Source organism: Platichthys flesus, chromosome 17, assembly GCF_949316205.1.
Source record: "Platichthys flesus chromosome 17, fPlaFle2.1, whole genome shotgun sequence".
Lineage (NCBI taxonomy): Eukaryota > Metazoa > Chordata > Actinopteri > Pleuronectiformes > Pleuronectidae > Platichthys > Platichthys flesus.
Window position 1 is genome coordinate 20169981 of NC_084961.1, and position 24356 is coordinate 20194336.

At 38.4% G+C, this 24356-nt stretch overlaps 2 protein-coding genes and 1 long non-coding RNA gene across 3 annotated transcripts; 1 reads left to right on the plus strand and 2 right to left on the minus strand.

The window, feature by feature from the left end:
* Nucleotides 1-5: 5 nt before the first annotated feature.
* On the minus strand, nucleotides 6-6609 carry c1galt1a (core 1 synthase, glycoprotein-N-acetylgalactosamine 3-beta-galactosyltransferase 1a). The gene is made up of 3 exons (XM_062410573.1): nucleotides 5601-6609; nucleotides 3713-4350; nucleotides 6-2272 (listed from the first exon to the last, which is right to left on the minus strand). Exons 1-3 carry the CDS (start codon nucleotides 5782-5784, stop codon nucleotides 2111-2113), a joined length of 984 nt encoding a protein of 327 aa, XP_062266557.1. The 5' UTR covers nucleotides 5785-6609; the 3' UTR covers nucleotides 6-2110.
* An 891-nt stretch (nucleotides 6610-7500) lies between these two features.
* Nucleotides 7501-14400, plus strand: sdhaf3 (succinate dehydrogenase complex assembly factor 3). Its single transcript, XM_062410596.1, has 2 exons — nucleotides 7501-7817; nucleotides 13600-14400. The coding sequence occupies exons 1-2, from the start codon at nucleotides 7641-7643 to the stop codon at nucleotides 13792-13794; spliced, it is 372 nt and encodes a 123-aa protein (XP_062266580.1). The 5' UTR covers nucleotides 7501-7640; the 3' UTR covers nucleotides 13795-14400.
* A 7652-nt stretch (nucleotides 14401-22052) lies between these two features.
* On the minus strand, nucleotides 22053-23607 carry LOC133972805 (uncharacterized). The gene is made up of 4 exons (XR_009924480.1): nucleotides 23260-23607; nucleotides 22727-22801; nucleotides 22435-22566; nucleotides 22053-22348 (listed from the first exon to the last, which is right to left on the minus strand). It is a non-coding gene; the product is annotated as an uncharacterized LOC133972805 (long non-coding RNA).
* Nucleotides 23608-24356: the final 749 nt, after the last annotated feature.

Consider the following 24356-nt stretch of genomic DNA (forward strand, 5'->3'; position numbering starts at 1 on the left):
ATTTTTTAACACTGTTAATGTACCAGAAGGAATAGTGAACTCAGAAAATATTAATAAAAATAAACTTTTCAAATAAATGATTTCTTAAAGCTTGTACATTTCAACAAACCTGTTACCAAAGTGCAACATTGAGACAATTTAGACTTTCGGTACAGACCGTTAGTTGCTGTCAATCCTACTGATCTGTAGCCTCTCGCTATCTCTTAATTCTTTCATACAGACTGCAAGGTCATGAAGAGATAGATGTATGTCACTAAAGATTCCATGCGACAAGCTTAGTGATTATGGGTTTTCAATCAATCAATCAAATTTTATTGCTATAGCCTATATTCACAGATCAAAATTTCACAAGGGCCTCACAAGGTGCGACATCCCTTGGGATTAATAAAGCATCCATCTATCTTTCTATCTATCTAAACAGTAGAAGGAAATACTACCTAAAAATGAAGGTAGTAATCACCTCATCCGAATCCGCAACAAATTTAATTGGGTTCTTTCCTGACCCATACCGTATCCTTCCACCCAGTTTTCCAACAACTTTTATTTGTATAATCCATATTCACAAATTACATTTTGTCTCATAGGGCTTAACAAGGTGCGACATCCCCAGTCCTTAACCCGCAACAAGAAAAACTACAAAAATAAAGCTTTAACAGAGGGAAGAAAAACATAGAAAACTGAAAGACACATTTGAGTGATCCCTCTTCCAGCTTCGACAGAAATGCAATAGATGCCAGGTACATTAGCACATCAATAAAAGAACTATAACAATTTATTTACATAATTGATGAGAAAAGACAGTGTCTAACATAAATTTGTACATACAAAAATTTGCCAAAAGGAACCAATCTTGTTGTATTCATGATCAACGATCAGCTGTCATCACGATTCACCACCAGGATTGCCACCCATGATCACCATCCACAATCATGATCAAAATCCATGATCCACCATCACGATCATGATCAAGCATAGAAGTTTAGGCTTCTTATAATACCACAAGAGAAGATACTGTTGAATGAGGCCCAAAGAGTGAGGGGGGAGAAGTAATTTCTCTGCTCAATGGTTCTCCTTTCCTAAGTCCTTAACGCTTCTGTCCCATTTTTGACGCCAGAAAACCATGGGCCTCATTCATTTATAACTTCTTAAACATTTTCTTACATTTATTCAGAATCATGACGTGTTCTTAAACTGCAGAATTATTCGCATCTGTGTTCTTATACTGATGAATGCCATGTCTTTGTAAGTTAAAAGTGCGAGCCACTTTCTCCTATTAGCATAGCTAAATGCCCCACCAATACCCATTAAATGCTGTGTGAACACCATACAGTTTATGGTGCACAAACAAAAATCTAAAAATAACGCAGGATCGGACTCAAAGCATAAAAAGTTTTTATATTTTGTTACGTCAGCAGATGATATAAAATAACACAAAAAACAATACATGATACAGTTAGTCTGCCCATGTGCCCATATTTTCTTTATAAATAATTTTGTTTGCAATTTTTCAGTTTATTTATTTCTGCATAAGATCAGTTAGTTATTTCTGCACATGGATACATTTACTGCATTAATTGACCAATATTACTGTGGATTACCCCTCTTGCTATTAAGCTATACATTACATTTACTCATTAGACACTTTCTTCTAAAAATAAAACTGGGGGACAACACTAAAACCTCAGTACTTTAGGAGAGTGTGAAGTAAGTACTAAATACTATATCTGTTACAACAAGACAAAGTGTAGGTGATCAGGTAAAGAAATGCAGCAGTTGTAAACAGTAAGTGCTAGATAGGCAGGTTGTGTACTAACCCAGTAGCTTTAACTAATATACATGGTTGATAATAGGAGAAATACACCTTTATATGCAACATTTTAAAATGTGATTGTTAATATTATTTCTTAATTTCAAAGTATTAAAAAGACCCACTCAAACTTGACATCCGACCTCGGTAGGAAGACGTGATGAGTATCCACAGGTCTTTAACCATAAAAAGCTATAAAAGTATTCTCATAGAACATTTTGGTAAATAAATTAAGCTTGGTTCTGAAATGTCTGAAACCGCTTGTCCGATTAGTGCATAGGTTATCATAAACACATCCACACTTTACGTGGTTTTGATGAGTTGAGATCTGTTTTCTTTATCCGGATTAAATCTGTATTTGTATCCATATGGCCGCAGATGGTATGTGAGGTAGTCCAAAACATACAGCTGGACAGCAGAAATGTAATGAAAGGACACAGCAAAATCTGAACAGCAGTCTGGACCCTTGAGAGAGAGCGAGAAGGATAAACATTAGCAACTGAAACCATGAAATAAAACTGGAAAGACATGAAGAGAGAGCACAGGTTTTGATTTAGATGACTAATGGAAGACATATCAATACTCTACTTCTCTAGCCACCATATCAGTGTCACTGTAAAGTAGGGCCCCATATTTAGCAAGGTTTTCAATTTGGTTCTGCGACAGAATCTCCCCATTGTGATTACCCTGCCTGCATAATAGCCCCCACTATTTACTTTGATATACTTTTTATTTCCAGTGATCTTAGTAGCTAAGTTATTCTAGCTTTTTATAAAAATGTGGTATTAAAGTTATTGTCTTTTACTTAAGATCATTATTTACAATCATATTTTTTTTTTAATTTTTCAATTCCTCTGCAACGGTAAATAAACATAATTGTTAACTGAACGCATGTCTTTTGCTCTTCCTAAACACAGACAATTTGATTGTGTACACACTCAGGTCATTGGGGTCTCTTAAGACCCACAGGGTCAGATCTTTTTTAAGTGTATGATGCACAATAATTCAACTCATTATTCAACTCACAATTAAGATTAAGATACATTTATTTTGTCCCAAATACATGCACAGACATGCACAGGCACACTCATGCAGGTAGGGAAATTTAACCTCTGCTTTTAACCCATCGGTTGAAGGACACATAGAGCAGTGAGCAGCAATGTACGGCGCACGGGGAGCAGTTGTTGGGGGAGTAAGGTGCCTTGCTCAGGGACACTAGACAGGGTAGGGACAATCCTCTTGGATTTTTGGACAGATCAATCCAGGTTCGTCTTTTTGTTGTTTCTCCATGGAGTTGAGCCAGAGACGAACCAGAGACCTTTTCTGCCCATAGTCCAAGTTTCTGCCACTAATCCACCGCCTCTCCCTGGGTCCATGACAAATTTTAGCAATTTGAAATATAAAAATAATACCATCATGAGTGATTATTTTGGTTAAAATTGAATTATGAAAGTAATTTCCTGAACAATCTTTTCACCAAAGCTCTAGACTAGTTATTCCATGAGTCGGGGTGAACATGTGTGCCAAATTCAAAAGGATTTTCTCAAATATCACAATCACAAGGCAATACTTTTTTTTTTATTGTGTTAGGTCACAGTAACCATGACCTTTGACCTACAAATTCTAGTCAAGAACTGTTGGTGTTCCTAGTATATCATGTTCATAAAAATATGAGGTCACTGTGACTTTGACCTCTAACGACAAAATTCTTACTTTCTTGCTTTTAACGCTACATTTTGTATGTCTACATTTTATATAACTATTGCAAAGACACGAGACAAAAATTGGTTGGTTTGGAATCAAACAACACAAGTGTGCAGGGAGAGTGGGTATCTAAATTAATTGTGTTCATTTCACAAAATGTATTGAGATCAGCCTAAACCCAGATTCTTAGGCGTTGCTTACCTCGAATGGAGTGTAGTATTCATAAGTCAAATACCAAGGTCGTGGTCTAGGGAATTGTCTGACCAGGTGCATTTCTGGTGGGTAAGCATGAAATGTTTGTCTTCCCTTTACATCTCTAGAGTCTACAGGCTCCACCTTCATGGTCTCCATGCACAGTCCCAAAGCCATGTCCTCGATGTTGGAGACGTGGGAACACTTCCCAGAGCTGAAACCTTTGACAAATCTTCTCAGTGCTTCCTTACTAAGGACATAACCTGCTCCTCCGCTCATGTAGCCTTGACTAATAAAAGGGGCAAATCTTCTGCCAAAGTACAACGGCTTCTCTGTGTCATATTTGTACAAGGTGTGGCGCAGGTTCTCTACTATCACAAATGTGTCATCATCTGCTTTCAGGAACCAGTCTGCCTCTTCCAGGTGGTGCTGATGGATGTACTGAAAAGCTCGAATGGTCTTCCAGTACAAGTTTTCCCTTCCTTCACTGACATTTAGCCCCACAGTGGGGAAGTCTGTCTTGACGGAACTTATGTACAGCACTTTGTTGCAGCGATTTGCCCACGTGCCTTTGATGTGCTTGGTTCTGGATTCCAGGTTCTTGGGTCCCGTCATGATCCAACATAAGATGCGTGTTGTGTGATTCGCTGAGGTACAACAAGCACAAAATATGAAAGGGTAATGCATGGAAATTTGCTAACATCCCTTCAGGTAACTAGTACTCAGTCCCTGAAGCCACAAATGACACTTGGGTTCTTAAAGGTAAGGTTTAACTGAAAATGCATGAAATCACTACATAGTCACCTAATGTATTATAGTTTTCTATTTATAGTAATAATACCTCCAATAATCAATTTGTGAGAGATGAGGCAGAAAGTTTCCTCTTTATTATATGAAATGCATCCTCTGTCCCAATACTGGAAATAGTACTCTATCAGGGGCTTGTTTCAGCTAAATTTGAAATATTTGTAATGCTCATGTGTATAGAGTGAGTGTATAGGGTCTTGGTGCTGGTGGCCTCTTTGCAGCCATACCTGTGCTTTAACCAAATCACAATTATGTTAAAACTTTCTGCTTTTTATCGACTAACCCTCAGCAGGTAACATTTACTCTAATATGTATAAATTGGTAGTAAATCAAGCAATTGCAAATGTCAATGTCTGTCAATGTTTTCCTGTTGGTCTGTGCTGCTGCAGGTTAAATTCTGCCTACATGAAAAATAGCATAATTTTCCAACTCGACTGTTTATCATCAGGAGAATGCAACACAGAATGTCAAGTAGTGATGAAAAGTATAAGGGTCCTTATCCTTCTGCTCAGTAGTTACTTTGGAGTGAAATATTGTACTTTGTATTCATTTCGGGTTTTTTTTACAAGAGAAGTTATGAGTAATCTTTCGATTTTAGAAGTAGAATAACTTTTGATATAATGTTTTGCTGAGAAATTACTTCTTATCTAATTTTGATAAGCTTTTACTTGTAATGAGTTGCCTTTACCAAAAGTATCTGAATACCTTTTCCATCCCCATAGTTGCTGATAGTGCCATAACACACAAATCCTTTGCCTGCTTTCCCACTCACAGCATAGCTTTAGAAGTGATATTAATTAGCTTTATACACACTTTATACATTCACTTTTAGTATAGCCTATACCCTCTGTTGTAAATAAGGCTCGAAGACTGTCTTTGATATTTTCAAAGTAAAAGAGCCTCTATCAAAAATAATAACTGAGAAATGATTCAAACCTATTTTTGCAGAAACTGGGTCACTTAAAATCCTATATATATGACAGTTTTGAATAGAATTATAAACACAACATGTAAATTACACAATACCATGTAAGGCAAATAAAAAATGAATAATTAAACATTCATTCAAAAAGTCAAAAAAGAATCCTACCTGTTTGATGATGTTGTTGTCTTTCTGCTTCCTGCCTGACATTATGCTCCACACCCCTCTCAAAATATGTGACCTGTTCTTGTGAAACGTTCAGGTCCAATAGAAAGCGAAGGAGCTGAAATCCAACCATCATTCCAGAGGTGAACGTTAAATAAGACAAGTTTGGCCTCATCCTCCTGGTCATGGTTATGTGGTTATCAGCCCTACCAATATGAGGTAAGCTATTTAAATATCAGGAGTTGAGTGAATAGCTATCATTTGAAGCTGTGTTACCTTATCAGGCATGAAACAGAGCCACTTCTCTGCTTCTTACTCCAGACAAACAGAGAGTGAGACCTTGACCCTCTCCCACATAGGTGTTTCTGTGATTACACTTCCTCACAGTCAGGCCAGGCGGAGCAACAAGAAACACACCCTGTCATCTGCGGAGGAGCTCAGAGGGAGGAGTGGGGGGTGGGGGGGGGAATAGCGTTACATATGCACAAGGAGCAGGAGATAAACAGCAATAAATCATCAAGCAATTTGGTATCTGGTGCAAAATTTAAATGCAACGACAGCATCACAGTGTAGTCTCAACCGCTATGCACGTGCCTGTCTATCACTAGCCTGGATGCCAGACGAATTTAGCCCCGCCCACAACATTTGAGGTCAGGAAGTTCGGTCTGGAGTCGCTCCGTTGGGGAGAAATTATGCCCGGTTCGAAATCATCCGGACCAATCAGATTGTCAGGGCGGGCTTTATACGATGATGGACAGATGATCAACGGTAACGTAATCAACCACGTCATCGCCGGCGCTTGGCTGTTCACACCGGACACTGAAGCGACGCTGAACCGCCGGGCAGCGCTAATAATATCACCCGTTGATCCAGTAGATTAAAAGCATATACTTACTTGTTGCTCCAACATTAAGCAACAGCGTCCCAACATGTGTCCTCCTTGGTGTTGTCTTTATACAACATGTTCCGGGCATCATACAACTCACTGCACTTCTCCACTTCAATTATTAATTTAATGTCATCCATGTTGAAGAACTTCTCCGCTGTTTGCTCCGTTAAATGTCGGGTGTCGAGGGTAAATCACGTATTCTCCACTCAAGCCTATGTGGAGAATACGTAGTCCCCCCCCCCCCCCCCTCTCTCTCTTTTTATCTGTATCACTGCTTGTGTGGCTGTAGTGGATGGGCAGAGGGGGACATTTAATAATGTCATTGGTCAAACTAAAACTCCAGGACAACAGAAGGGGACTTGAAAGTATGGGATGCATATTTGGTAATTTCTTTCATATAAAATATGTCATCAATATAGTTTAAGATCGTTTTTCAGTGTGTTTCCTGCTGCGATACGCTCGCGTCAAGCGCAAAAAATAGACTCGACGCCGAAACGATCGCTGCACGGCGCGAGGCAGCCTTGGCGCAGGGCGGCGTTTCAGCCTCCGGTGTGACCCGCACAAAGTTTTAACATGGGAGTGGATGGGAGCCAACTGTTATTTAAGGCATGACGCTGCGCTGAAGGGTCGCTTCGGCATCGCTTCAGCGTCCGGTGTGAACCCGGCGTTAGTAAATAACTCACAATGCGTTGCTTAACATACGTCACATACTACGTTGATTTTAATTTTCAATCTTCATGCCGGGATTCATGTTTAGTTATCACACGTACGTCCAGAAGCCAGTTGTGCTGGATTAGTGGTATTTGGCAGTTGGAAATTTCTTTACTAAGTCACTGAATGAAAGCCAAATGTAATATTCCATTAAATATTACAAGACAAAGCAGACAGTAAACATGGATATTTACAATGCAGAATTTACTGTGCAGCAAAGAATATTTAGCAGAAGTAGAGTTTTTTTCATGCGGAGATACCTCTCCGCTACAGCAGGTGGCGGTAATACCTATATTTTCCCACTCTGTAGAAGAAGCACAACTTCCGGGATAAACAAGAAAATGTGTTAAATAACTCTCCTTGTGTGTGAAGCAGCAAACTCAGCTGTGTCTGGCGCTGCTTCTGAGGTTAAATCCGAGTTTATTACCCCGAGCTGCTCCGTAATGGCGGTTTCTACTCATGTCTCTAAAGTCCGTTCGTTGTACAAGAGGATTTTAGTCCTGCATCGCTTCCTGCCCATTGACCTAAGAGCCCTGGGGGACCAGTATGTGAAGGACGAGTTTAGGAGACATAAAGGGGCATCACCCGAGGAAGCAAAGGGCTTCATGGTAGAGTGGCAGGTAACTAAGCCCATTGTGTGTGTGTGTGCGTGTGTGTGTGTGTGTGTGTGTGTGTGTGTGTGTGTGTGTGTGTGTGTGTGTGTGTGTGTGTGTGTGTGTGCGTGTGCGTGTGCGTGTGTGTGTGTGTGTGTGTGCGCGTGTGTGTGTGTCTGTGCTTTACAATGAAATAACTGCAGAAACACTTTGATTTGAAAGTACAGCTTCATTATTGCTGGAGCCTCCTCATGCTGTTCCCTGTACATGTAGAGGGTACTGAGACTAACTGAGGTGCTGTTAATAGAACAGAGGCCTCATCAATGTGTAACATATATATTTTAGTCAACACAACTCACTTAACTATCTGACTTACATAACTTTGTCATTCGTGCATCTGTCTGGATTTCCCTATCGTTAATATCTCATCAATTTACAAGAACATTTGTTCCTTGTTATTACAGTTCTTACATTATGTAATTTCATGCTTTGCAAACAGTTTGAGAACCAAAACCACATTTTGGTGGTTGCAAGCATTTCAGGTCATAAAACCATAACATACATTATTTCAGGGCACTTTACATAGAAGGTCGAGGAATAAGAGAGAAAATAATGACATAAAGCTTGGTTATTAATTAAGTTAAAATGTATTATACAATAATTATATGACAGATAAGAAAGTATTTCGGAGAAAGAGCTCTGCATGGCGACAGGAATAGCGTGGAGATCCAGAAATTCGATGGCAGTTTATTGAACCATAGTAGGTTGACTGGAAATTTAGCATCTAAGTATCACAATGTTTTATACTCTTTACCACATATTGTGCAACAGCAGCACTGGTGGTTAAGATGTGTTCGCTTTGTCAAAATGAGCACAAATCCTGCTGGACCACTGAGAACTGGATATCAACAAAGTCACCTTTCAATTTGAGCCTGAGACAGGTTATTCTCTTAATTCAGACGGATGGGTTGTGATATTTCAGACTATCTGCACAGGGATGTATCCATAATATTGGAGCAATACACTGACCATTTTTAATGAATCTTTAATAGATAAGCTGCACTTATAAATTTAAGTTTTTTCATCTCCAAGTAAATCATAAGTTCTCTTTGTAAAATCTATGCAGTGGATTTGTCTGTGCTATCAGGCACACAAAGTGTACTGGAGAGCTCTTTGATAGATGCACTGGCACTGATAGAAGGATTAGGAGAAATCAAGTCTCCACAAAGATTTCCTGACCTGTGAAGATGAAGGACTCATCAGCTTATTTAGATTCTCAGAAGATTGATCTTTACTCTTTGTGCTGAACTGAGTCTGATAGATGGGGAAATCGCAGTAGTCTCTGAATTCAATATTGTATGCAATTTTGCATGATTAAAATGTGTGTGTAGAAACATTTCCGTCACTTCCTGATGGTGCATTGACTTCTTCTTTTTTTCTTCACCTTAAAATGTTGACGTAGAGTACTTGGAGTATTTTGACATACTCAAATTTTCTTTCATCAGTGATATCAAACGGCTGTACGTCTTTCTTCACCTCCACCTCACTTAGTCAAAATCACCTCAATTTGAGTGTATCTAGTCACTATTTTCTTTGCAATGACCATTTATGGTTGAATGTGGGTGTGTAGAGGGTGAGATATGGGGCAGATCCACATAGGCAGGTTTTCAGGTGGACTTTGATTTATAAAGGAAATATTGTGTTTCATATATCTAAATATTATTTTGCATATGTAATTTTCAGCTTTTGTGGGCAAGTAAACTTTGAGTATGAATCCTTCGCACTGCTTTTTAAATGAGGCCCCAGGACCTGAACTACGAAACGATTCAACCTACCCAGGATATCTGTCAGTTATCCAGCTGACCTTAACCTACCAAATGCAGTCACACATCGCTCGTTATCAACTTGATAAGTCAACCGAGGTTATTCTACTATAGCTATGAGCGTGTGCACATAAAAGGGGGCGGTGTTTAGTGAATATGACTAATCACAGACGTGGAAAAGTGACTTCGCATTGACGCTCTATATTTAAACTAGGAGCAAACTATTATATTAGATAAATGCTTTAGTATGTTCTGTCATTTTTTAGGGTTTGTATATTTCTATTGTAATGTCAGTCCATCCCCACATGGTGGCAGAGCAGCTTTAGAAAAAGAGTAAGGTAATGTTGAGAAGCTTATGCAGGTTGATAGCGCATAGACTCAATGGTTAGAATTGGGTTGCTCCCCAGAAGAAATGGTGTATGTAATGGAACAATGTTAAAGACAGGGACCGATTCTGAAAGCTGCTTCAATTTAAATCCAATTCCTGTTAAGTTAAAGGATTGATCATAGAGCTGGTAGTAGTAGTGGGATAAACATGTTTTAGCCTCCAGCACATTTACTGGGAATTTAACCGATCAGAGTATCATATAAAAAATTACTAGTATTTCATACCTAATAAAATTGAATTACTGTTTTGTAAATAATGATACAAATAACATTGATTATTATTTAGAGTGTGTGTTGCCTTCTTGTTTGTTTGGAGTTATTGCAAATATGATCATAACAAAACACAAACAGATTTTTTAAACTCAGTGACAGTTACATAGTTTGGAACAAAGGTATCAGTCTTCGTATGTAAAGGCAGCATAAATGAGCCAAAAGACCTCACTGGCTTTGAACGTTCCTTGTGTTCCTCATGTTTTGGTTCACTCTGTTTAAATGGGGACTCTTGGGAAGGTCAGGTTTCATCTTATAGGTATTTACTGTAGGTAATTTCTTCAAATTAATTTCAACACAACTCATTAATAAAGCTACATATTGGATGTCAACTTATTTTAATAGCTGCAGTAATCCATAACAAGAAGTGTTGTTGTAATGTATAGGCTTAGGCTAATATTTCATCTTTATAATGATTAGTGCTATGGCACATCTGTAAAAAGGGCCTTAGTGGCCATGTAGAAATTCGTTATTGTGTCTTTTTGTTGCTCCGTCGGACGCTGCTCAGAGGTGCCAGGTTCCAGGGAGACAGATTTTATTTCAAAGCTGTAACTGCTATCACTGCTGGTTTTTGCTCTGACCCACTACACATAATTGGCGGAATTCCATATGGCAACACAGTATTTTACTATTACTACTAATAAAAATAGTAAAAAAATAAAATAATAATAATAATGATGCAGTGTGGTTTCCTGTTTTAAAAACAAATAATAATTTTACCTACCTTTAACGCCTTTCGGTCCGCTCTGTCTTGCTTTTATTATGTCTGCACTAGCTGCAGACATAATATCCACCTTGTCACGGAAACAGCTCTGTCAGGCCATGGCGTTTAGCCTGCACATATCTTGGGTGTATTTGAAGTAGTGTTTTTTAAAGGCTTTTAAAAAGAAATGTGAATAATATTTGACTGATACTATCATCCTACAAACATATGAGGTGAGCCATTATTTTGAATAGTTATTTTGTTTGTGTCTTAACTATAACCAGGAAGCTCTCTTTATTATTGTGATGTTGTCGAATGGAAAGTCTCTAGACATGCACTCAGACAAAAGCCATGATGGACTTTGGCCTGTTATCAACTTAATCACTTGAACTGCCCCTTAAAAGTCAATGATTTTAGACAGTGGAGTTGACTCGATTTGGTCAGCTGAATCGCTGAACTTTATATTAACTTTGTCATTGTACGGCTGTTTGAGGAGTTGAGCAGCTGGACATTGGTAATAACATTGGTATAAATGTTCAGATCCCTAAAAAATTTTACTCTGGCCTCTAATGTAATCCAACATAACTTGTGAATCAAAGGAAACAAAGTATGACTTTCTGACTTTCCCTGGAAAGACACAAACCTTTTCACCTTTTCCGACCACATTGATGATGTTACCAGAGGCCTAAACATGGCTTTTGTTAATGTTATGGATCCAGACACAATAGCACAGAGATGATTTCACAGATTTATTCACCTAGAATTTTCCAGTAAGTCCTCGGAAGGAAAATAAAATATGAGTGTGTACCAAACTGGAGTACTCATCTGATCTGTAACCTCCTTATTCAGGGAGGATATTGGCAAATGTTCAATTTAATTACATTATGTGGAGGAAAAAGCCTCTCAGATAAATGGCTTGTTATAGCTTACAGTGGGAGTGATCCACAACCAAAGATGTCTGCGAATGGGAAAGCACAGGACATTGACTGGGTGCTTTTTGGAGGGATTTTTATAAGTTATATATATGGCGGCTGTTCAGGATGATTCAAATGCACCACTGGCAGCTTTGACTCATCACAAATTGGCTGATGGACCACGTTTGACATCAGTGTTGTCAGTAAACATTATACTTATTCATTTATGTAATAGATACGTTGAGGATGAGACTTGTGCTGATATTTCCTGTGTGAGGATCTGTGACACAAACAGCACTCTCCCACATCAGTCACATGGCCACTTAATTCAGTCAACGTCAACTATCACGTTGCTTTTATACTCACAACATCTGTCGGAGCTGCAAGGAAGTAGTAGGCTGCTCAATGAGTGCATACCCCCACTAACACATTCATATGCCATGTTAGAGAAAGTGAAACAAAACTCCTGTATCAGCCCTTTTTATTAGGATTTCCTCCAAAATGTAAAGTGTTCTTCTTTGGGTCACCCTTTACAAAATCTGCTAACAAACAAACATACTCAGGTGAATACACAACCACCACAAAGACAAAAATGTAACAAAAACCTAAAGGTCATAGGTAGACTTTGTGGCTTTGGCTGTTTTTTTCCCAATGGAAATAACAGTAAATTGTCAACTAACCATCATTAAGTGAAATGGAGTGTTGTACAGTAAACTTTCCAGTTGCCACAAAATGTATGGCTCACAAAAACAGCAATTCCTCTTTTTGTCACAACTCAATACAAGGAAATGCCTTAGTTGTTCCCTAATTTAACTGGAGACTAGTTTTTATCACATCATTCTCAAATAGGAGGGATCCACCTGTTGAACATTGTTTACATTAGCAGATTTATTTATATTTGGTGCTTCAGTTAGCATTGCTCAGAAGCAGGAGGGTTTTTGAGTGACTGTGTGTTCATTGTGGCCCACTGATATATTTCTAGTCACTTTTGGAAGTAATTCAGCTCTATGGTACAAAGAAAGAAAACACAGTATACCTGGGTTCACATACACACACAATACTTGTTTGTATCCAATTATAAACTGGATATGGAATTTGTTAACTTCATTCATATATAAATTTGAATTTCTCAACTTTGCATTGCATTTCATTAAGCTGATCCTTTCTCCAAAGCAACTTCCAATTAGTGAATTCAACCTCTATGAGGGGCCACTCATTACAAAGCATAGGTTCAGCATCTTGCCCAAGGACACTTTGACATTGGCTGGTGATTAGAGCCGCGGACCTTCTGGTTGGAGGACGACCGCTCTACCCCCTTATCATTGAATTAGTATTGTAGAACTTGTATAATAGCATATTTTAGTACTAGATTTGTTGGTTTTAGAATTAATAAGGAATTCAAATGATTTTAAAATATACTCTTTACAATACAGCACAAATTGTATAGAATACAAATTTACAATAAACTCAATTGCAAACTGTTTCATTATGACATCATCATGATCTCAATAATACCAAATGGTGATGATTGGTTAATATAAATAAGATGTGTCATTAATCTTGTTGGTTTCAAAAGTGAATGCATCACTACACTATATGATTTCATTTCCTGAATTCATAGTAATTCCTACCATGTAATCCCAATATAGGATGCAGATATGCTTGGGATACTTTACTGATCAATATATTGCTTTTTCTGTCCCCCCCCCCAGCAATACAAGGACACCATGCAGACTCAGGTACTGGATTCAGCAGGGGAGAAACTCAGCTCCGTCAAGTTTGGAGCCAACCTGTCAGAGGGGAAACTCATTGACTTCCAGGGGGAGCAGATTAGCCAACTGTACGAACTCATGCTGGAGTCCACCAAACCCAACCGACAGTTTGACATCCAGGAGGACAGCAAGTGAAGCTAAGGGGCAGAAGGTGCTGGGATTCAGACCACTAATATTGCCCCTGAGTGCTTGAGATGAAGAGTGCTACTCAAAGGCAGAGTGGAGGCTTTTAGGAATATTTGATTATATTTAAGTGCTGTGTAATGTCTCTGTGTTCCTGTACTTTACTCTTTTACTGTGACATAAAAAGAGGTTACTCCCTGCAGGAGCATTAAGTTGTAATAATTAGTTTCTCTTGTCAACTTTTTTCTTATGAATACGATTGTGAGCTCATGTTTGTGAAAGAAATGCTCTTAGATGTGTCTTCTCTGCAGATGCTCACATCAGTAATGCTTCTTTCATCCTCAGGGGGGATGTTGCCATTGTTGGGATGAAGCCCTCATTATTCATGTGGAAATATGTAAAGTTTAATTCACACAGACACAAAAGCCATGAGCTGTGTGTTGAGGGGGAGAGACGGGTGTGTTAGAGCGGTTATGAAAGTCAACTCATTGTTGTTGACGTGCCATTTCCCTCCAACAGACTTCAGACATAACATTGATTTCTGCTGAAATGAACAGTAATCAGTCATGCACTGTACATATCAGAAGTCCTGCATCTAAATAAATCTGCTTCTCTGTACGCCTGCCTCCTACTAACTACTGATCAGTTTCTGTTCTTCAGATGTTTTTTATCAAATACCTCATGTCTCCTGTTCCACTACAGACCCACTGAGATCATGGCAACCAAATTTGTTGCATAAATCCACTATCTTTCCTTTTCGGTGGTTTGATTTAATGGCATTTTAGTTTATTTTACTCTGTGTTTTATAATGTCATTTGTTTTTATCGCTCTTGGTTTGTTTTATTCTCTTTTCATTTTTAATGGGTTTTATTTTTATTATAAAGCACTTTTTAACTACGCCCTTATTGGAAAAGACCGACATAAATGTGTGTGACCAAATACTTTAAGTCCAAAACCTTTTAAGAACTTAGTGGACACATTTGTGTTGTAGTTAAAAGGTTTGTGACCGTAAAATGAATTACTACTAAAGTAAGCAGGTCATACTTAGAGTTGTTAATTAGAGTGGGCCACTTCAAAAGATGTAACTAATATGACAACAACCACCAGATGACCAAAATGTAATGTCTCAAGAATTAGTGATTCAAAAGGGTTACTGACGTTTACCTTTCTGAAGTTGATTAGATGAATGTAGTTACTTTTGACTGAAGAAAAGAAGTTTTCATTTGGATTGAGGTACACAGTTTTTGTTCTTTCCACTCTCTAACTGCAAATGCTTGATACCATTGCCTTATGCTAAGTGTAGCAATATATATATATATATATATATATAGAAAGATAGCACACACATATATATATATATATATGTATGTGTGTGTGTTATCTTTATAGAGCACTTTTTAAAACAGTTGCAAAGTGCTTTACAATAAAAAAGAACTCATTAAAGGAGAAAATAAAAAAATCAAGGGCAATAAAAGTTAATGATATTATAAAACACAAATAGAGTAAAACAAACTAAAATGCCAAGTCAAATAACCTAAAGGCGATTTTTGAAAGTGGGCTTTTAGAAGTGACTTGAAAGAGGAGACATTTTTTATAAATATATTTTTTAGCTTTGACTATCTTCATGTCTGAATGAGTGATTTAGTAATAGACACGTGTGCTCTGGATGTCAGTCAGGACTGCAAATCCAACAGGATGAAATAGACACTCGATCTGCTTGGCTTTGGGCTTTGGGAGAAATATTCTGTACTTCCTACTCTGTACAGATTGAACCTTGCATCAATAGGTCTTACATAGCAAAAGAAAACACATTTTCTCAAAATAAAGTTTCAGTTTAAGTACATACATTAAAGAAGGGCCAATTTAAATTACTGTTTGTCATATACTGCATGCCATAGTATGATGTGTAAATCACATCCCGTCCATCCAGTCCAATCTCTTAATTAAACCTGTGATTAATATCGGCTATTAAAGGCTGTGGCTGTAATTGATGGAGGGATAATAAGCGAGATGATGCTTTCAGTAATTGTTTAACATGGCCTCCATCACTTCCCATCGCACTTGGAAATGAGCAGCACCATAGGTCACTGTCAGTGGCTGCTGATAAGGGGGTGGGGCCATCGTCTGCATGGAGCAGAGGAGCAAAAACTTGACTTTCAAGTAACAAGAAAGTAACAAGATACTGCTGCTGATTTACTTGGTCTCCAGTTGTGTTCTGAATAAAGGATGAGCAGAGACCAAAATGCATAAATAGAACAAGGTGAATTTTTTCTCTTTGTTGCTGAAACTACTGTTTGCTTATTGGTGTTCACCAGCTTCCCATGGCCCTTTGAGAATCAATCTCATAATATCCACTTGGGTAATTGAGCGTTGCATATACTGGGGTCGGGATTTCCCTCAAGGAGAAAGTTAACAAGGGCTTATTAAAAGACTATTGGAAGGTACTGAAATCCCTGCCCCGAAGCTGCAGTGTTCATTACAGCTCTCAGTATAGACAGTTGCAAAGAATAGATAACACACTGATTTTTCGTGATTTTTGTGATATGAGGACAATTATGACCATGACATACTGGATTTCCTTCTTTTTTCGTACAATATGGACACTCATTGCTGACGTCTGTTTTTCTGGACCAAAATCAAAAATGCTCACACCTAGGTTGGTGACAACCGTACTTTGCTGACTAATTTGTTCCCGATGAGGTGCCATCATTCAAACCACTTCATACTTTGAACAGTCATTAGACTGTGTCAGAGGAAGTGCAGATGACGGCCCTCAGGCAGGGCTCAACTCTCACTGGCACATTGATTTTAAAAAGAGAGGCTTTTGAATCCCTTTCGTTATCACATTTTCATCTGCCACCAGCATCCATCCTCACAGCAGGAGGTAGCTCCTTAGATTTATCCAGATCAGTGCACAAATACACGTCACTGAGACAAAATCTTTCATCAGCTCCTGGCAGCAAAAAAACCCTGACTTGGGTCACTGGCTGACTGGATTGGACTTGACTGATCTGACTGACTTTTTTATTTGATTGGTGGGTTTTTTTTGGGTAGACTTCATCAGTTTAGGTTGATGCTAAGAAACCATATGATTTTCCCGCCCATCAGAACAGAACTGGCTGGATGGAATCATAACTGTGTCCCAGTTTCTAACATCTGACATGACATAAAGCTACAAAACACTTAGTAAAATAAAATAATAAAATCAGTTGAATTCATTTGGACTTTCCAGTGTCAGGCAGCTCAGGGGGAACCAAAACACCCCTCTAAAGCAATCCCAGATCACCCTGACGTCATCCTCCAATTCATTGTCAATACCGATGCCACTGATAAGGGCTTTCGGGTCGTTTTGTCACAATGTGCAGAATAGCTTGTTGCCTTTGCCATTGTATTTAACAGATTTATTTCTGAGTACATTCCTTAGGGGGAAGACACATAAGTGACAATCAATCCTTTAACTCTTGTCTGGATTTGTAAAACTCAAAAATCCTTGTAATTGGATGATTGTCACCATGAATTCTCTGAATATCGTGATGGGAAATCCAACAGAGGGCCAGATGCCCCATTGTAAATCTTTAGTACATGAGCAGCAGCTGAACTGCCAATTCTGCTATTGTACAGTCGCCAAGAGATGCTCATCTAAAAAACCTTCAAATAAGTGATTAGGTCATGCAGAAACACAAGCAGGGTTCTGTCATCTACAACCTGTAGAAATGACAGAACCCTATCAGCAAATAAACTTCTGTGGAGGAAAGTCCAAAGTCTCTCAAGCTGTCATACATAACCCCTGCTTTTATTCTGTTTTAAATCAGTGTAGGGGAGAGCGGGGTAATATGGGACATTGGGTGATGTGAAACTCCCCCTGTATCTAGGCAACGGAACACATTTGTGGTCATGTGACTATTATGTTTAAAAGCCCCCTCCCATTCCCCCCTTGCCATAAATGAGAAGTTGGTGCTGGTGCTGTGGAAAGTATGTTTTTTCACAAAAATGTGTTTTTTGCATGTAAAAGTAAATTTTCTTGCTTTGAACTTAATCAACTGTTGTGTCAAAACAAATTGATTCAGGTAGAAAAAATTATATCATACATGTTGATGAACTTCCAAGATATAAAACCATGTGATTGATGCTAGCTGAAGATTAGCCTGAATTGCTAAGAGATGTTGTTTTTCTAAAATTGTGGCTTCGGGGTAAAGTGGGACAGTGTCTCACTTTACCCCACCATGAAGCACAAGTTAAGTTTAGTCTTAAACATATTTTAGTGTTATATTACATTATATATGTTTTATTTTTAATGTCATAAACATTGTAGAAAAGCCATCATGCCAACAAACTATACACCAGGAAGACAACCTGGGGCCAAACACCCCTAGCAGAGTTGGAGAGTGCAGCCGCTGAGGTCATGTAAGGAAAGAAGTCCTTAAGAAAAGCTGGAAGGGATAGAAATATTGATAAGACAACCCTCAAAAGATTCATAAATAAAAAAGAGAAAGGGAAAGTAAAATCCGTAGCCTGGGGTGCAGTAGCTGAGGCAAAGAGAATATTCACAGATGAGATGGAGGAGGAGCTTGCCAAACACTTGAAATAACTAGCTGACCAGTTCCATGGTCTTGCTCCAGTTAAGTGCTGTGAACTGGCATTTGAATACGCAGAGAAAAACAATATCCCTGTCCCTGTGCAGGTAAGATAGGGTGTGCAAGAGATCACATGAATCATAATAATCATAAATATGCTTGATTGACCAATCCCGATGATTCTGTTACTAGTCCGATATTAGTGGTTGTCAATCTAGCTGTCAGGATTTTAATTATGGTAGTTTTAAAGTGGAAAAGGTTAGTGGACCACTTTACCCCGTAGCTGCGGTAAAGTGGGACACAAGACCACTTTTTTTAAAACAATCATATTTTCACTGCCCTTTGTCCTGAAGACATTCTGATCATTTCCATGGCTAGAAAACATCCTGAATTAATGGGAAATGTGTAAACTTTACTGATATATCAGTTTAGCTCGCCTAGAGGGGAGCAAATGTAAAAAATGTCCCACATTACCCCGCTCTCCCATAATGATGTGGATAATACACGAGTACAGTCTGACATTAGTAACTAGTTATAACAACAAAGAACCCTAATGCAGATGTGTTTTCATGTTTAAAAAGGTATCTGGCACTTATCTTATGATACTACAGAAAAATATTTGTAAACAAATCTAAACTAAATATTCAAAAAATAAAACATTTTTTAATTAAAAATATACAAGATCTTCAAATTGTATTTATTGTAAGTGTTGTTTGTAAAGCATTGTCAGTGTGTGCTGACATTGGTGAGTACAGTGTTAGTTCTCGTTAGAGTACACGTTATTCCAAAAAAGAAATTAAAACGTTTGTTCCGTTGAAATAGTTTTAATATGAAACACCACAATTCTTGTCTATAGATCTCATCTGTGCTTGAGAGGTGACAGCTGTCACAGCCAGTGATCAGATCCTCTCCACACGAGACAAAGCCCAGCTTGTTGGGAGCGCATTGCTCTTAAATGAGATCGGACAACACACAAGTGGGTCGATACGCACCCATACAAAGGCTAACATCCAACTGAGTGTCAAATGATTTCCACTGGGACATGCTGAGTCTCTGTTCTCAGGACTGGTCAATTACCCATACTACTCCTTCACCATAAACCTGGGTTGTGTCCGGCAATGTGCGCGGTATGAGAGGACCAAAATCAATACCCCGAAGGGTTTCATTTGCAGCTTTATGTGAGCTGAATACACATGGAGGAATAATTCCCTAAGTGTTAACCTGCTAATCAATTTGAATCAATTTGGAGAAATATAGGTCTTGAGAGCAGTGGGGGAAAAACCTTGGTAGTGCTGAGGCAGAAATGCAGGGAACCTGGGCTGTTGCAGGTCATAATGAGTTTGATGAATCAATACTGCAAGGATGTGGTGGCTTTTAGAATAAGTGGAACTTTAAAGTTCGATCATCCATGTCTTAAAATAATGTAGCATTCCATAATAAAAATCTGTTCAACAAGGGAAGAATAAATCTGACTGGGTAGTCAGTATACCATACTGCTGATTGTTAAATATCTTTTAACAAAACAGGAATTAATAAACATTATATATTCATATATGTCTACCTGGATATGGACGTTATGGAAGTTTCCATAAATTGTACACAAAGACTTGTGGATTGTTTTGTTATGCATTGTAAGGGGACTGCATTAATAAAGATATCTGGAGATATCTCACATATACGTTGAGGTGCTTTTTGTTTTAACCTTCTTAGACAAAACTAACATTGAGTTTTTTAAAACTGATACTATGCAGATGGAGAAAATCTGCGTGGTTGTGTGAACCAATCCAAAATATACCGATACTGGTATTTGCAGTGAGTAGAATGAAGGCATGACCTCAAGAAACAGAGTTGGGTGTTTTATAAAAGGACCCTCAGTAGTTTTTTTAAATATTGGCTTCCACACTGGGAAACAAAACTGAACTTGTCATAGAATGATGAGGATGATGATGATAATGATAGACAGATATGCCACAAAATGATAGGCTTCAAAAACAGGATTACATTCACACTTAATTGGGTAAATCTCGCGAAAAGGAAATGGGGAGTTGGTTGGAGAATATAGAATGAGAAGGTGTTAGATATGTTCCACAAATGACAACAGAGGGATTTGAACAAAGGTGATAGGAAGCTTGGAGGGGTATACATTTTGGAATATAACTAGTGATGGACTTACAAGGTTAAACATCCATTGCAAAGGATATGAAGCTTATCTGCTTTTTTTTTATCTACTACAATGTTAGGGATTGTAAGGGGACTGCATTAATATAGAGCTTTGCTGATCTGGAGCCAGGAATCGTCCACTGACCTTCCGAGTAGTGGACAATCGGCCGCTGAGTCACAGCCCTACCGTAATGAATGAAGTACTAAAATAAAACCAAATGCTTCTGCCCTTTACTTATATCACAAACTGCTGAGAGATGTAGTTGTTAAGTCAGGTAGATCATGGTCAAATATAGTGTTTGAATAGGCTCAGTTATTATCATTTTGTATTATTTTACCTACATTTGAAAGATTATGTAATCTAAAATTCTACACTACTGTAACATTATTGCTGAATTCTCTCTGCTTTTTACTCCTTTCCTCTTAAACCAAGGTGTTACTCCCACCATCTTGTTTTCTTCCTATGTAACATATTTAATTTATCCTGTATTATTATATCACATAAACAGTGTACATCACTAGTAGAAAATGTTACCAGTGGATTTCACAGCACTTTATCACTAGTTGTTTGGTTTTATTATGGACCAACTATAGCTGTAGAGCCACACTGCAAGCAGTCTTAACATGCCTCACACCGTGCAGCGATCGTTTCGGCGTCGAGTCTATTTTTTGCCCTTGACGCGAGTGTATCGCACCAGGAAACACACTGAAAAACGATCTTAAACTATATTGATGACATATCTTATATGATATAAATGATCAAATATGCATCCCATACTTTGAAGTCCCCTTCCGTTGTCCTGGAGTTTTAATCTGACCAATGACATTATTAAATGTCCCCCTATGCCCATCCACTACAGCCACACAAGCAGTGATAAAGATGAAAAGAGAGAGAGGGGGCTACGTATTCTCCACATAGGCTTGAGTGGAGAATACGTAATTTACCCCCGACACCCGACATTTAACCGAGCAAACAGCGAAGTTCTTCAACATGGATGACATTAAATTAATAATTGAAGTGGAGAAGTACAGTGAGTTGTATGATCCTAGGAACATGTTGTATAAAGACAATACCAAGAAAGATAAATGTTGGGACGCTGTTGCTTAATGTTGGAGCAACAAGTAAGTATATGCTTTAAACTCCTGGATCAACAGGTGATATTATTAGCGCTGCCCGGCGGTTCAGCGTCGCTTCACTGTCCGGTGTGAACAGCCAAGCGCCAGCGCGATAGGGATTAGCGCGGTGCTTTTGCGTCGCCTCCACGTTCTCTGTTCCTCTTTCAAAATGAATGCGCTGTTGATGTCTTCTAAAACAGACTCAATGGCAGCATCTACACATCTCAGCTCTCCAGCGGCAGGCAGGGGTGGACTGGGACAAAAATTCAGCCCTGGCATTGTCTGTCCAGACCAGCCCACTACATTGTCAGCGGACACCACATAGAAGTCCACAAATCTCGCGGCGTCTTCTGTCATGCATGCTACTGTTACCACCTAGCTCAAAGATGGCAACAAGAAGGGAGGCCACACACAAACCTCTCAAGCCAAAAGTAAATTTATTTAACTCCAGATAGCTCTAACTACGTAGTGGGATTTGTAAAATATGTTACGCGTCAGTGGTATTAACAGTGTTTGGATGTGTGAAAATAAGGTGTGATATATGTTGTAAGGTGCAGAAGCAAAGAAAAGGGCTGAGGGCCCCATGCCCTTGGAAGCAGCCTTTAGATCTGCAGCTGAAGCCCAGCTCAAAAGGGCAGGCCAAGGGTGACGCCCCTGCCAGCTCTAACTGTGTCTGGAAAACAACTCCTCAGGCTTTCACATGTCAAGTGGTCAACCTGAGAAGGACAAAGATACATTATAATGTCTCTAATCATCACAAATTAAGTATGATTTCATAAAACATAAAAAATGATAAACTCACCAGACTAGAGGAGACTCAACAGACAAACTTTGGTACAGTGAAGGCAGAGAGTGGAGGCAGACAGAGAGCAAGTCCTCGAACATGGACAGAGGGGGAACAACTCCTCAGGCTCTCACATGTCAAGTGGTCAACCTGAGATACATTATAATGTCTGAAAAATAAAGAAAATGTTTTCCTCTGTCCTGCACCTAGAGTTGAGAACTTTTTGGATGTGTGTTTCTTTTAAAACCTTTTGAAAATTATTATAATTAAAGTATGAATTTATACATTAAAAAATACATGATAAACTTACCAAATTCTAACAGTGGTCCCAAATGTCCACATATAAAACAGAGGGAGAACGACTCCTCAAATATATCACAACAACCTGTAATGGAGAATAATTGATCATTTAGTGTACATGATCACACCATTAAGGATCAACACATAAGCACAATAAAACTTCTGAAAAGAATTATTAAAATGACAAATAATGAATTACTACATCCATAATGATTTTAAATGATTAACAATGACAATGTGTGATAATAACAATAATATTAAATATTTCTCACCATATCACTACTATCAATCACTATTACTTGTATTCTGTTTTGAGTACAGCTTGATTCTGCATCTCTATTTACAGCTCAGAAAGTTTACTGTTGCTATGGCAACAGTAAACAATGTTAGCAGCTCTTAGCTAGCTTAGCTAAATCATCTGAACAATAATAACCCATAATATCACAATTCTGCATATTAAAACAAAATCAAAAACGTTTTCTACTTTGTTTTGGACATGTCTCAAAAATGTAGCCTAGCCAGCACCAGGCCAACGTTACTTACCATGTCTGCCTCCACTCGCTCATCATGGTCGAGTCCTCCTCGCTCGTCTCCCGGTGCACCTGCTGCTGCTGGGCACGGCTCGACAAAATTGCGAATGCAGAACTCTACGACCACAAAGCCAGGAGAGATCACAGAACTGCAAACTGAACAGCAACTTCTTTTCCTCTTTCCCTCGGACTGGTTACATAATCTGGGCTTAATAATTATACATGCTAAGCAAGACTGTTTACTCCATTCTGTGTGTTTATAAGTTTGATAAATGCTGTGACGTTGTAGGTATAAGTTAAATGAAGGTTAATGCTAGTTAGGCTCGCCACAGGCTTTGTCCCTGTCTATCATTATCTGATTAACATACACACAGACACGCATAGCATTTCACCTTGTCAAACCTTCCCCCTCAGCCATAAAGCAACGGTCGTAAAGCAACCTCAGAAGAAGGGGGGGGCTCTTATCTTAGGTACCATTTTTTTAAAGCATGCTAATTTACATTCACACACACACACTCACACACCTCCTTGTTAGTTAGTTTGATTGTTTAGTAATTTGTGTTTTTATACTTTATTATGTTCATAATAAATGTTCTTCTTTCACAAATGTTCTGTCATTAATATTGCATAAGTGAATTTTGCCAACCGTTACACTGTTAAGAACGCCATAACCTTCATTGTTCATTATATAATTTTTAATGATAAAATATTGAGATTTCTAATTGAACTAGATCTAAATGAGACTGATCTAAATCAATAAATTGGCTATCTTTTCCCTTCTATGAAGGGTGGTGCCCCGTGAGAACTTTAACCAATTAAAGTTATGATTTAATATTAATATTTTAAATATTAATGTTTTATATTTTATTTTGATAACCAAATTTATTGAGTGCCTAAAAGCACACCATTCTATGGTAACACTTTTTAAGCACTATTGCACAACATAAGTGACGTTCCTTCTCGCTATATTTTGGTTTACCAACCCCTGAAACAAAATCGGGCTCTTAAGCTGCTAAACTGCATTCCCTACAGCCGCCTTCAGACATGAACTCTGGAGGAACTCTGGAAGATTGGCTCCGGATTTTATCCAAAGGTTTCTTTTCACACATG